Raw genomic sequence first — 12,849 nt, 5'->3', positions numbered from 1 at the left:
TTTTTAAATATTTTTTTACCTTCGTCTTCTCCTCCTGCCACACCGTGCGCTCGTCCTCGAACCGAGACAGCTGCTCCTCGCTCGTCCGCCGCTCGTACATCAGCTCGGCTTTCAGCCGCTCCACCTGACGCGAAGCACACAAAACGTATTTTATTTTATTTTTTTTTTGCAGCTGGAACACTTTTTGTCCTATATGTTCAGTTTCACTTGAACATATATATATTTTTTTGTTTTCAAAAATTTCACACAAAGTATTATAACTACTTAGCTCTGCCAGTGTTCAGTGCTTTTTGTAGAAAAATAATGCAATGTTATGCAAACACAGTCTGGCACTGTGTTCATATAAATCAGGGGTGTCAAACTCGCTGTTGTTGTTCCGGTTTCCCCTCAAAGGGCCGTTATGACTGTGGAACAAAAAATATTTAATCATCTCATCATGTTCATCTACTTCATCATCAATTTATGAAGTAGTTTTGGAATCGGAAATCAAGGGTAACGCAAAAATACTCAACTTTATCATTTATGTGACGATTTGAAATTTTGGTACAGATTTTTTACAAGAATCATGGAAATCGACACTTTAAATTTGGCTTCGCCGGCCACATAAAATCACGTGGCGGGCCAGATCTGGCCCCCCGGGCCCTGAGTTTGACACCCGTGCTCTAAATAGACAAACCTGTTGTCTGAGTCCCAGCAGAGCTTCTGCATTCTGCCTGTGCGCCTTGGCTTCGTCGCTCTCCCCTCCCCAACCCGCGTGGGCGTCGTCCAGGTCGCGGTACACGCAGGGGCTGGGTCCTCCCCTCCCGGACACGCCCCGACCCTGATAGGCGGGCAGGCCGGCGCACTGGGCCTTCACGCCCCCGGCCGTCAGGGAGTCCCGCAGGCGCAGCGTCTCGTCCTCCAGGCGCGACAGCTTTTCCCGGAGCAGCTCGGCTTCGCTCTTCCGCCTCTGGAGCTCGTTCTCGCAGACCTCCAGCTCCAGGGATCGCGTGCGCAGGGCCGCCTGGGCCTCCTGAGAGCGAACCTGGCTGGCCTGCAGCTCCGATCGGGCTTCCCTCAGCTGCGCCCTCAGCACCACGATGTCGCCGGCCTTCTGGCTGAGCTCGGACTGGATCTCCTTCAGCTGCTGCTTCAGCAGGGAGATCTCTCCTGACTTCTGACACACCTGCAGTCGCCGCAAATGACAGTGAGGACACAAAAGTAAACACACCCCAGATTAAGTGAGTGCAAATTGTTTGGGCTACCATCTGTTGCTGTTGTTGTCAGTTTGCACTAGTGGGTCATTTAACTAGTACGCTGGCTAATACTATAGAGCTCGCGCATGTGACGTCACCATTTTCACTCCATCATATCGCCGGTCTTTGTATCGAACACTAGCTGAAAAGATCGATGAATTTCGGCAAAGGTTAACGTGTAGCCGAATACACTTCCGCGTTCACGAGCAGTGTCCCCGTCGAGAACAGATCGGCAACGGAGTATTTGCTTTCAAACTCTTCCGTGTGAATCTCGACGACTTTCTCACCAGATCCACGTGTGGATCCAGTTGTCCAAGACAAGTGGAAGCGGGTTAACAGTCCAATTTTTTATCGGCGAAAACATCGAGTTAGCATTAAATATGGGTCCTCTATGCCGAGTGTCTCTCATTTTTCCACGTACCTTCGTTTATTATCACCGTCTAAATGTTTAACGCAATCGGAAAAAACGTCGCGCTAAAAGACGTATTTTCGCGTCGTCTCCAATCGGCTTAGCATTGAAGAATGATTTGTTTGACCGACACTTCTTTCGACGCTTTAAATTTTATTATTTGTTTATATATTCATTCATTCATTCAATCATTTATTTATTTGCCCATTTTTTAATTTGTTTATGATTTATTTTTTTATTCATTTACTGTATTTACTTGTGTACTTAATTGTTAAAAAAATACCGTATATATATTTACAATAAATAATGTAGCCTTGTTCATCTTTTTATGCCAGTGAGGCATAGTGACAAAATTATAGTCTTCTATTAGATGGCAGTAAGTACATACACCAATTAACGTACCTACTTTTTATGATATTTTTGTGTGTTGGTGTGCCGTAAGATTTTCCAATTGTAAAATATGTTCCTTGGCGACATAGAGGTTGGAAATCTGCTCTGGTCAGATCATGTGTTCAACTAAACGACAGCATGTTGACACACAACCACGAGCGCTAGCACTAGCTTGCGAGGCTTCTAAATAACTTTATTGGCCGTCAGATATTTGAAGTAGGACTTCAAGTATTTTAACGGCGAAAAGCGTTTTCTTGCTTCCTGTCCTCAATTGACCTGAAAAATCAATCAATCAAAAAATCAATATGCGAGCCAACCTCCCACTTGGTCTCCTCCAGCCGCGGGCCCAGCTGTGTCTGCTCGCGCTGGATGTTGGCGCACCTCCTCTCCAGGGTTTCCCGGTCCTGCAGCAGCGACGAGAAGTCCTCCTGCAGCTTCTTTTTCTCTTGCTGGAGTTGAAAGACCTGACCGCACGTCCGACAAAATTGATACAGATATACATTTTCCGTAGAGATGACATTTTTGTTGCAAGTCGAGATCGCAATCCACGTAAAAAAGTTCCTCCATTGTTACACAGTCAAATAATCTGACGTTAAAGGTCCACTGTCATGAAATGCGTGATTTTTAGTATGTTATTAATAAATAATTTTGACTTTGTACATGGATTTTTGTAATTCGTGCCATGAAAAATCCTCTCGAGGGATTTGTTTTCGAGAAGAAGCAGGAAGTGACATACGGGGCAGTAGCGCACTCAAGCGGTCTTGTCTGTTTATACTAGTTTTACCTGCTGGAAAGAAGCTCGTTGTTCCTTCGTGTTAGCCAAAATGCCGGCTTGTTGTATTGCTGGATATTGCTCGAACACTCGGGAGGATGGATTCACTCTTCATACTTTTCCAAAAGACCCGGTTTGTCGTGAAAAATGGATTGCACGGGTGAAAAGGACGAGAGCTCCGTCGGTTCTAAATAACAGGTAGGTGTGTATACAGCTACTAAAAAAAATAAAAGTTGGGGTCAGGGGGACGTAATCCGTAAATCAGGGGTCCTAAATGTGTTGATGTGCCAGCCTGGCCGAAGCCGTCATTGGCGGACGCGGCGCCACCGGGGTGGGTCGTCGTGGCGCCAGGTCGCAGTGGATCATCTCCGCCGCGGAGGTGGATCGGACGGGGAGGCGGTTTGGCCGCGGCGTCGTCGTCACTCACGGCCGCGGGCGCCGTTGTTCGTCGCCACCGCAGAGGTGGATCGGGCGGGGACGCGGTTTGGCCGTGATCCGCATATCATCTAAATACGGTTCGAAACGATAGGGTAATATCGCCCCGGTCATTTCACTCGGTTGTGAGATGTTCTCTTCTTCGAAAAGAGCTTCCGTGTCAGAAGGGGCGGGTTCGTCTCCCGTAGTAGGTGCCACAGCCTGTTTTCAACGGCGAATGTCCCAGTGTGACGTCACGGAGAGAAGATGCAGCCAATATGGCCCCCAGTTGAATGGAAAATGAGACTTCCGCAACTTTGCGCATGGATGACGCACTCTCCACTCATATTTATCTTTTCGTGTAGACATTGAAGTGAATAATGTAACATGTATTTTTCATTACAATATCTATCTTTAGAACGGTTACAGGCATGACACTTGACCTTTAAGGTCAGCGTAGGTGGATTCCGGACGGCCACTGATGGCGCAACGGTCTAGCAAACCTGCAACTGTAAGACCTGCTGAGTCCTCTGGGCCTTCTGAGAGGCCTGCTTCATCTTGGTGGCGCAGTTCTGCCTCAGCTCCTCCATCTCGCTTTCGCAGCGACGCTGCTTGGCCTCGTAGACCTTCCGCGGCAAAGGTTGCCAGGTTAGCGCAATGCACCCGATTTTGATCCATCTCGATCTCATTTTATTGATTTATGTAACATGGCTGGAAACGGTGCGAGGAGCTAATTTACATAAGCCGCCACCGTCGCCAGCTTAGCGATGCGGTCAAAATATTTAGATACTTTCCCGACCGCCGTGGCAACTGTTTTTCCAAAATGTGTCTGAGAGTTGAATTCCAGCAGTTGCGCTGAACGTTGCTGAATTGCAAACAATGACACGCTTGGAACGAAATCGGTTGCCGACGGTCTGGGAGCAGCCGGCGATAAATAATAAAATGGTCCAATTTGCAAAATTCTAAGTAAGAAACGTGCACCATAGTTTAAGTGAATAGTATATGACAATTTTGTAAGAAAAAGAACTTAATTTCACATTACAGCTCAGATTTTCGGCATTTTGTCATTCAAGTGTTTTTTTTTTTTTTTTTTTTTTTTAATCAGAACCTACAATTTTGTAGCATCTACAAGCAATTATAAACCTTTTATGTAGAACTCAAACATTTTTGCTTGTGGTGGCAGGGCTCGGTCCCTACACCCGCAAACCATATCTGCAGAAAAAAAATATTGCTATTCTGTGTAATTTTATGCAAGCTTGAAAACTTGTTTCAAAGCTTTGCTCGGGTTCAGGGGAAACGCAGCAAATCCCGGAAGAGAAAACAGCAAAGAGCAAATTTTAATTGTCACCCAGCCCGAGCGCCGTGAGGTTGGTTTTCTTCCTCCCACGCGATTCGGGGTCTCACCTGGCAGATGGCGGCTTCGTTCTCGTCCAGATTTTCCCGTAGATGCTGGAGCTCCATGTCGCGCTCCTTCAGTTTCTCCTCCAGGTCCCTCACCACCACCTCGTAGCCCTCCACGGGCGGCGACGAGTGGCCGCACGAGCCGCTGTCCGACAGGGGCTGCCCGCGCCCGCTCAGCGAGCCCGAGCCGGTGCTCTTGCTGGATGACGAGCGTCCGCTGTCCGAGTGATGACCGTGAATCCCGATCCCGCCCGAAGTGTTTCTGACCGGGACCTGCCCGGCATCCTGGTGCGCCGACCCGGAGCTGGAGCCCTCGCTGGGGGCCAAACTGTAGCCTGTGCTGCTGTGAGTGGGCAGGCTGGAGAGCGAGTTCCTCCCGGAGTCCGATATGGAGCAGGACTGGCTGCTGCGGGCGTTGCGCCCCCCGCTGAAGGAGTCTCGTTTCTCCTCCGAAGCGGAGCTGCCGCCACTGGCCTCGTTGGCTCCGCCGGAGGACCCCCCGGGGGGCAAGAGGAGGTTGAGGCTGCCCTGGCTCTCGGACAGACTGCAGCCCGCCGGTCGCGGGGACAGGTAATGCACCGAGTGGCGATTCTTGGGAACGACGGGCTTGAACGCCGTTGGACGGATCAGCACTTTTTCCATGTTCTGAAAAAAATACATAAATAAATAAATAAAAAACAATAAAAGTGAAACTGCGCTATTTACAGATAAGAAATGCGCCATGAGTGGTGCTCACTCACGAGTCGAATACCAGTTGCCGTTCCTTATTCAGTCTACGAACTTATTAAGCCAAGATGTACCTCTTTTTTATTTTTAATTTTTAAACATGACCTGTCTGGCTGAGATTCATGCCTTAATCGTTATTTTCTAATCAAAAGTTCTGTCGGTCTAAAATCCAAAGTGATGCAACGTCGCCATCAACAGGGTTCTGTCGGTCATTACCGTGGCGTACAAACTTGAATCTCACAAACAAGCTCTTCAAAGCCTACCCGCTGAAAAACATACTTCACGTTTATATACTTCAGTGGCCAGTTGACGAATATTAACGTCCATGGCCGTGAATGACTGAACCCCGACAGCCACCTAGAAAACTAGCTACTCCGTCCAATAATTACAGGACTACCCGTAATTTCAGCAATACCTATAAACCATCACTTGGTGACATCAGATATAAGAAATATAATATATATAATGTAATAAATATTAGAGGACTCTTGCTTTTTTTTTAAATAAATGCTCAGATTGAAGAACAGAGAGAAGCCTGAACAGTAGTCTCGGTTCTGGAACGAAAATTTCAAGATTTTTTTGCTTTTGTTTTCGAAGGAAAATTGGTACTCCAACGCCCCCAACAAAACCCGAAAATGACATATTGCACGCGGCTAGACCAGCTGACCCACGACGCGCTTTGTTGTAAATTCCAACGCCGCCGAAAAAACCCGGTAATAACATAATGTGCGCGGCCCAAGCGGCTGACCCACCCACGACGTGCTTTGTTTTTGTCAATTCGAACGCACCCGAAAAAAAAAACCCGGATATGACATAACGCGTGCGGCGCAACCAACGCACTTTTGTTATTCTGTATTACGAAGCCTCTGTACACAGACGTGTCCCGGTAGTGACTGTTGTTATGTCTTCTTATCGAGGACTACCGTATTAACCCCCCCAATCATGGCTCCAAAGAAGGAAAGTTGCTTGTTTAAAGTTATTCTGCACTTTTGTTAATAAAAAAACGTTTACAAGACTGGGGGCCGAGCCGCTACATATACGGCAATGCACTCCCAGCCTAGTGTAATCTACTACTAAAGCATACATTTTAAGCAAAAAATAAATATATTGCTTAAATAATCTTATTATATGAAGTATTTAAACTATACATATATTTCTACTATGCAGGTTATTATCAGGAAAAGCTAAGAAATGCTTTAAAAAAAATTTTTAGGCTTGGAACACATTATTTCTTTTTCCATTCATTGTAATGGGAAACATCGATTCGGTTTTCGAACAAATCACTTCTCGAACCGTTTTCTGCGACGGATCGTGGTCGAGAACCGAGGCATCACTGTGTATGCGTAATTTAAACAAAACTAATCTGTTTACATAAAAACAGAGCCTTTTTTGACAAAACAAGAGGTGGCGCTATAACACCAATTCAGTTTTCGTAGACCTTAGCTCTGATGTACGATGAGTCCTGGTTAGATCGTGGCTCAACGTTTGCGCCGCCACTGTATTGTGGATTTGTGAGCAAAGGAGAATGGCCTCTATGTTGCGGAATTCACCCAACGCCGCTGTGTCTTGATATTATCCCTCATTTTAGACGGGCGGGTGTTCACTTGCCTTCTCTAGCTGTCCAGAAACTGGGATGAGTTTGGGGGGAGGTCCTCCTATGTTGCCATTCAGGGTCCTATTTTCCCGTTGGTCCTCTGAGTCGCTGAAGGGGCTTGCAGCGGCCACCACCAGGTTGTCGTTCCAGTCTCCGGGAACCACTTCGCTGTTCACGTATCCCGAGTTATTATTAACCCCGCCCCCAGCAACACCGGCGGTCGTTCCAGCCCCGCCGGACGGCACTGCGGAGTTGCCCGGCCTAGGCTGCTTCTTAGTGGGCAGCGGTGGAGGTAGAACCTGGGCCTGGGGGTGGTGCTCCTGCGTTTGGTTGCAGATAACCAGCAGCTGCTCCAAGGAGCTCGCGCTGCGGAGGGTGTTATCCTGGAGGCGGAAGCAGCTGGTAGCGGGCGTGGAGCGCCGCGCCTTGGCTGCGAATTCGCTGGCCGCCCGGCAGTGCCTCTCCTGGTACGTCCGGCCCGATATGAGACTGCTTACGGAACCCATAGCGGTGGCCGTGCTGCGGGAGGCCGGCGGGGAGTGCGAGGAGGATAGCGGCTGGTGCTGCTGGACGTCGACGCCGGGATTGGGGCGGTCAGTGACGGGAAGAGCTTGAACCAGAGCCATGGCACTGCGATGGCGTTACCCACACCACGCACCCTGTGTGAGGCGACAGCAGAAAACCTTTTTTTTCATCTGTTCTACGACATAACCTGATTAGCGTCGTGGTCTACGTCCAGTACTCATCCTAACCAAGTGCCCGGTCAGGGTGAGCAAGGCCTTCTCTGCTTGCCTCGACGCTTCCACAAGCTCTGACCTACATTTACAACCTACATTCTAATATTTATCCCATGAAATGTTATTAATAGATTCCCAACGGTGCATTGCTTCATTTCATAGTGTTTTTCTTGGCTTGCTTCGAGTATGTGTATGTTGGATTTTACGTCCGATCAGATTTCAGATTTCATCTGATTTGCGCAAAGCCTTCAGAATCACTCGTTATGCCTGATGTTACTTTAACTACATTAGCAATGGTAATGTCATCTATTTATCCATTTTCTTTTGCCGCTTATCCTCACGGCGGTCGCGGGGAGTGCCGGAGCCTATCCCAGCTGTCGATGGGCAAGAGGCGGGGTACACCCTGAAGTGGTCGCCAGCCAATCGCAGGGCACACGGAGACAGAAAACAGTCCCACTCACAATCATACCTTGGGGCAATTTAGAGTGTCCAATTAATGCTGGATGTTTTTGGGACGTGGGAGGAAATCGGAGTGCCCACCCAGAGAAAACCCACGCACCCACGGGGAGAACATGCATGGGATTGAACCCGGGTCCTCAGAACTATGAGGCCAACGCTTTACCATCTGAGCCCACCGTGCTGCCGGTAATGTAATTGGATCAAAATTAAAATTCATTCATACAGGATCAACTTATTGGCCCACAATGACGCTTTTTTTTTTTTTGTTTGTTTTTCCCAGAGCAAAATTTTTACTTTACTCTTCAGCATCTCTGGTGATGCATTTCCTTTATTTTTTTTCTTATTTGTGTTATTAGATCAATATTGATTCTGGTTACAGTAACTGGACAGGAGAAGACTGGATTTTGTCACCAAAGCATACGACATAAACTCCAGCATAAACTTTGCTTATTTGTCACTGGTGGTGTGATCGGTGCCTGGAAAAGTCCAGGGGGGATCGAAGTCACCTTCAACATTATGAACCAAGCCATCAATGATTATTTTGTTTTTAATTCCAACTCTTTGCAGCAAAGCAAGCAAATTATTAGCAGATGCCATCTCGACTGCACTTGGCAGAGGCATCTCTGCTGCTAATTTGCCATTTCCACTAACGAGGCAGGAGGAGAGAAAGAGTTTTGAGTTTCGTGACAAATGAGTCTCGATCGGCGACGTCCGCAGCCGCTGCGTGATTCTCGGGAACGTCCCCGTCTGAACCCGGAAAAGTCGCCGGCGATGGGTCCGATCGGAAATTTGCGAGGGAACGGCGCGAACGTGAAGCCGCTGCGGGCACGCCGTTTTGAAACCGTGAGCGTGGCGGCAGATTAAGTCCTCCCGTTTGCAGATAGCATTATCGGTGTCGGCTGCCCGGGTGAACGCGCGTCCTCAGCCTGCCGCGCCAAGCCTAAATCCGTCTGGCCGAGCGGAATAATCCACAGCAGATATAACGGCGCAAAGCCTGCCAGGAACTAACACCACGGAACACGTCAGTCGCGTCCAGTGGAAAAAGACGTCTCAAAATCCACGTGAAATGTTTTAAGCTTGCTTAAGGACGAGGGGAAAAAAAATGTAACCCTATATTGTACAAAAAAAATATAAAGCAATACAGAGTGTAAATAAATGAATGGATATTATAACTGAATGAAACTTTCTTCTGTCTTTTGGATGGATTTACCCGAGGGTTGTGGCCGACTGAGTGACATCAGGAACCGGAGCCGAACTGGCAGGTTTGCGGGTGAGTGTTTGGGCCTGAGTTGTGGTCTACAGCGGCTCCTTGCAAGTGTTTTCATTTTGTATTCATGCGTTTGACTGTTCATATAAAAGAATTCGCCTCAGTATTGCATTCACTTATCTGTCCCAAACCAACGGCTTCAGGTTGTGGCGAAGAGATGTTTGAAGACTCTTGGACAATCTGGACCGGATGAAGGCACTGAAGCAACAACTCTTTCCTGAAAAAAGCGGCTGCAGTTTACAACTGAGCAAACAATCAAACTAAAATAACTCCAGGAAGGCGGTCAACAGTGTGGAAGTCACGCCATCCGGCCCTCGATAAGAAAACACGAGGCTGCCTAATTATTTGGAATTGATCAGTCAAGTGTGTCTTTCATTTCTCGGAGGCAGGCTCCGAGATGCACACGAGCCACAGCCATTGACCAAATCTTTGCGATGTGATCATTTCCTATCCCCAAAACAATAACGCCTCGTGACCACCTTCTACGTTTTTTTTAATCCCTTTATCCCTGCCACCGCTCCCCTCCCGGACCCCTAACGAGAACCTCTCAGGCGGAGATCATAGAATTAACAATCCTGTGAGAACGTCAAGTGTTACCCCCCGAGCGCTAACCCAGTGACCCCCTGAGGACTGGATGTGAGCTGCCCTCCCGCCACTGTGACCCCTGAGGGTCTGGGTTTTGTTCCAGCCACTCGGGCAATAAATCCCAAAAGCTAATTTCCACTCTGATGTTGCAAAGCGATTTAAATCTTCCCTCCCTGGGCAAAGTCCTTTGGACCATCTCAGCAAATTTCAACGACGGGGCGTTTTACCCTGGAACAAGAAAACTTTTGGGGACCTTTGTGTTTGGACTGGGAAAAATTTAGGTGGTGGTCAAATTTATCTGGACCAAAAGAAGAGGCGCATATGTCTAAATTCAGACCATTCCATTCTTTCTTGTTTTTTTGGACCACTTATCCCATTGAGGATTGGAATAAGTTGGAACCAATCTATTCGAGGTGACTTCAGGCAAAAGGCAGATTCCACCCTGCACTCCTTGCCAGTCAATCCCAGGACACAAAAGGAGACAGAAAACCATTCATAGCACCACTTTGTGGGATCTGAACTCAGACCTAGTCAGGCAAATGAACCACTAGATCAGTGACCGGGGAGAAAATCCGTTGATTGAAAAGCACCTTGATTAAAAACTGAAAGTTCCAGTGCGGCATCTGAGTCCATTTCCACTGCCCCTTCTTGCACGCATCATCCTTTGGCGTCGGCACAACAAAAGAGGGAGAAGAAAAACATATCCGTCAGCCCTAAAAATAGAAAACATCTTAACAGCCCAAAATCGTCCAGATAGTTTTTCACGGGACAAATCTCTTGGCGAGCCATTTGAGGCGACGTTTAAAAATAAACTCCGATCGAGTCGCGGCCAGCAATCGCGGGGTCGACCCGGGGGCACTTCACACCGCATCCTAACACTCTAAAACTATTAAATGATGCCGGACGTCTCAGACGCAGGCTTACTGCTTGAACGGCGACTGAAACTGCTTGAGTGCAAGCAAGTGGCCCGGGATGATGACAGAAGAAAGCTCATCAGGTCGTTCTCTAAAAAACAAGACACGCTACCAGGATCCGTGATGGGCAAATAATCCCATTATTATCACACCACTAATACTGTCAGCCAATTCCCGAGAGCGGATGCGCATTCTTCCGCAGCAACACATCATTCCTCGCGATCGTACGCAACCTCCGAGCCGGGCTGTTCCGGAGACTCGGCGGGACGGCGAAAGAAAAAAACAAGATGAGGGTTCTCGGGGGCGATGAGACAAAGGCAGACCGGGTGGAGGTCATGATGGGGGAGCGGGAGGGGGTGTAGAGTTCAGAAGAATTCCATCCAGTACCTGCTTGTCTAAAGAAAGTCTCCACAGAGGCCTTGGGAAAAGCAGAACTCACTAATCCTGTTTGGCGAGCACACAGACGCCTTATGATGTCCTAGCCGGGGAAATCAATCGTGAAGGGAGACATAAATACAAATCATACCATCACCCATCTTGCTAGACAGCAAATGTGCTTTTTCTTATCTGTCTCACAAACATCTGCTTCTTTCAGATACTCGAACAAGTAAGGCCACATGCCGTTATGGCTAACTCCGGGCCATCCGCTAACACTAAGGCTTTGTACATTTTAAACTAATTTGTCTCGGATTATCGTGACATTTTACAAAGTTTGCTTTTTATCAGCAGTGTCAACATGTTGTTGAGTTGGCTCGCAAACTGTAGCGTACTAGTAGTAGAAATAGTAGTAGTAGAGTAAGAATGATGCCGTTGTCCCGCTGCACAGTAGAGTGAAATGAGAGCCGAGAGACAATGAAAAGTAATCAAATGTAGAGAAAAACAAAACACGACGACCAGGAAACTACTTGAGTTTTTGCTAGGTACCCTTGTAGCCCCGATATTAGAACTAGTACCTGCTACAACTCACTTATCCCAGTTATAGCTGTGTCGGGCAAAGTAGAAAAGAAGCAGTGTCAACATGTTGTTGAGTTGGCTCGCAAACTGTAGAGTACTAGTAGTAGAAGTAGTAGTAGTAGTAGTAGTAGAGTAAGAATGATGCCGTTGTCCCGCTGCACAGTAGAGTGAAATGAGAGCCGAGAGACAATGAAAAGTAATCAAATGTAGAGAAAAACAAAACACGACGACCAGGAAACTACTTGAGTTTTTGCTAGGTACCCTTGTAGCCCCGATATTAGAACTAGTACCTGCTACAACTCACTTATCCCAGTTATAGCTGTGTCGGGCAAAGTAGAAAAGAAGCAGTGTCAACATGTTGTTGAGTTGGCTCGCAAACTGTAGAGTACTAGTAGTAGAAGTAGTAGTAGTAGTAGTAGTAGAGTAAGAATGATGCCGTTGTCCCGCTGCACAGTAGAGTGAAATGAGAGCCGAGAGACAATGAAAAGTAATCAAATGTAGAGAAAAACAAAACACGACGACCAGGAAACTACTAGAGTTTTTGCTAGGTACCCTTGTACCCCCGATATTAGAACTAGTACCTGCTACAACTCACTTATCCCAGTTATAGCTGTGTCGGGCAAAGTAGAAAAGAAGTGCAGTGGAGGAGAGGAAGAGGAACAACCGTGGACTTCGACAGTCATTTGATCGTTCAAAAGAGAACTTCGAAATTCACGCAACGATAAAAATAGAAAAAGTCGAAAATTCCTCTTATGACAAACAGCTACGAGGCAAAAAAAACACAAGATGCTAGCAGTCACTGCGGTTCTTTGTTTACTGTGTAGCGCTCTTTGTTTATTCTTTGGCGGGTCACACTGTGTCACGCTGCTGCGATGTCGACCCGGCACTGGAAACGCAAAGCCAGATCAGATTTTACCGGTCCAAAATTGTACCGAGACGGGATGAACTGAACTATTCATCTCTTCAGGACACCTCTTGCTCTAGTCATCTCT

General features: G+C 47.4%; 1 protein-coding gene across 3 annotated transcripts in view; it reads right to left on the bottom strand.

Annotated features, from left to right (window-relative positions):
* The window catches only part of lzts2a (leucine zipper, putative tumor suppressor 2a), a 48,564-nt gene that overhangs the window by 1,722 nt on the left and 33,993 nt on the right, over positions 1 to 12,849 (bottom strand). For all 3 annotated transcript variants that reach the window (XM_061836248.1, XM_061836249.1, XM_061836247.1), the window contains 6 exons: positions 6,956 to 7,600; positions 4,625 to 5,266; positions 3,724 to 3,846; positions 2,352 to 2,498; positions 677 to 1,165; positions 20 to 124 (listed from right to left, as the gene is read on the bottom strand). In XM_061836248.1, the coding sequence (XP_061692232.1) occupies positions 20 to 124; positions 677 to 1,165; positions 2,352 to 2,498; positions 3,724 to 3,846; positions 4,625 to 5,266; positions 6,956 to 7,567 (2,118 nt within the window). In that variant the 5' untranslated portion in view covers positions 7,568 to 7,600. The remainder of the gene's footprint in view (positions 1 to 19; positions 125 to 676; positions 1,166 to 2,351; positions 2,499 to 3,723; positions 3,847 to 4,624; positions 5,267 to 6,955; positions 7,601 to 12,849) is intronic.

The sequence above is a fragment of the Syngnathoides biaculeatus genome, chromosome 12, assembly GCF_019802595.1.
Source record: "Syngnathoides biaculeatus isolate LvHL_M chromosome 12, ASM1980259v1, whole genome shotgun sequence".
Classification (NCBI taxonomy): Eukaryota; Metazoa; Chordata; class Actinopteri; order Syngnathiformes; family Syngnathidae; genus Syngnathoides; species Syngnathoides biaculeatus.
This window is presented reverse-complemented; position numbering and strand designations above follow the sequence as displayed.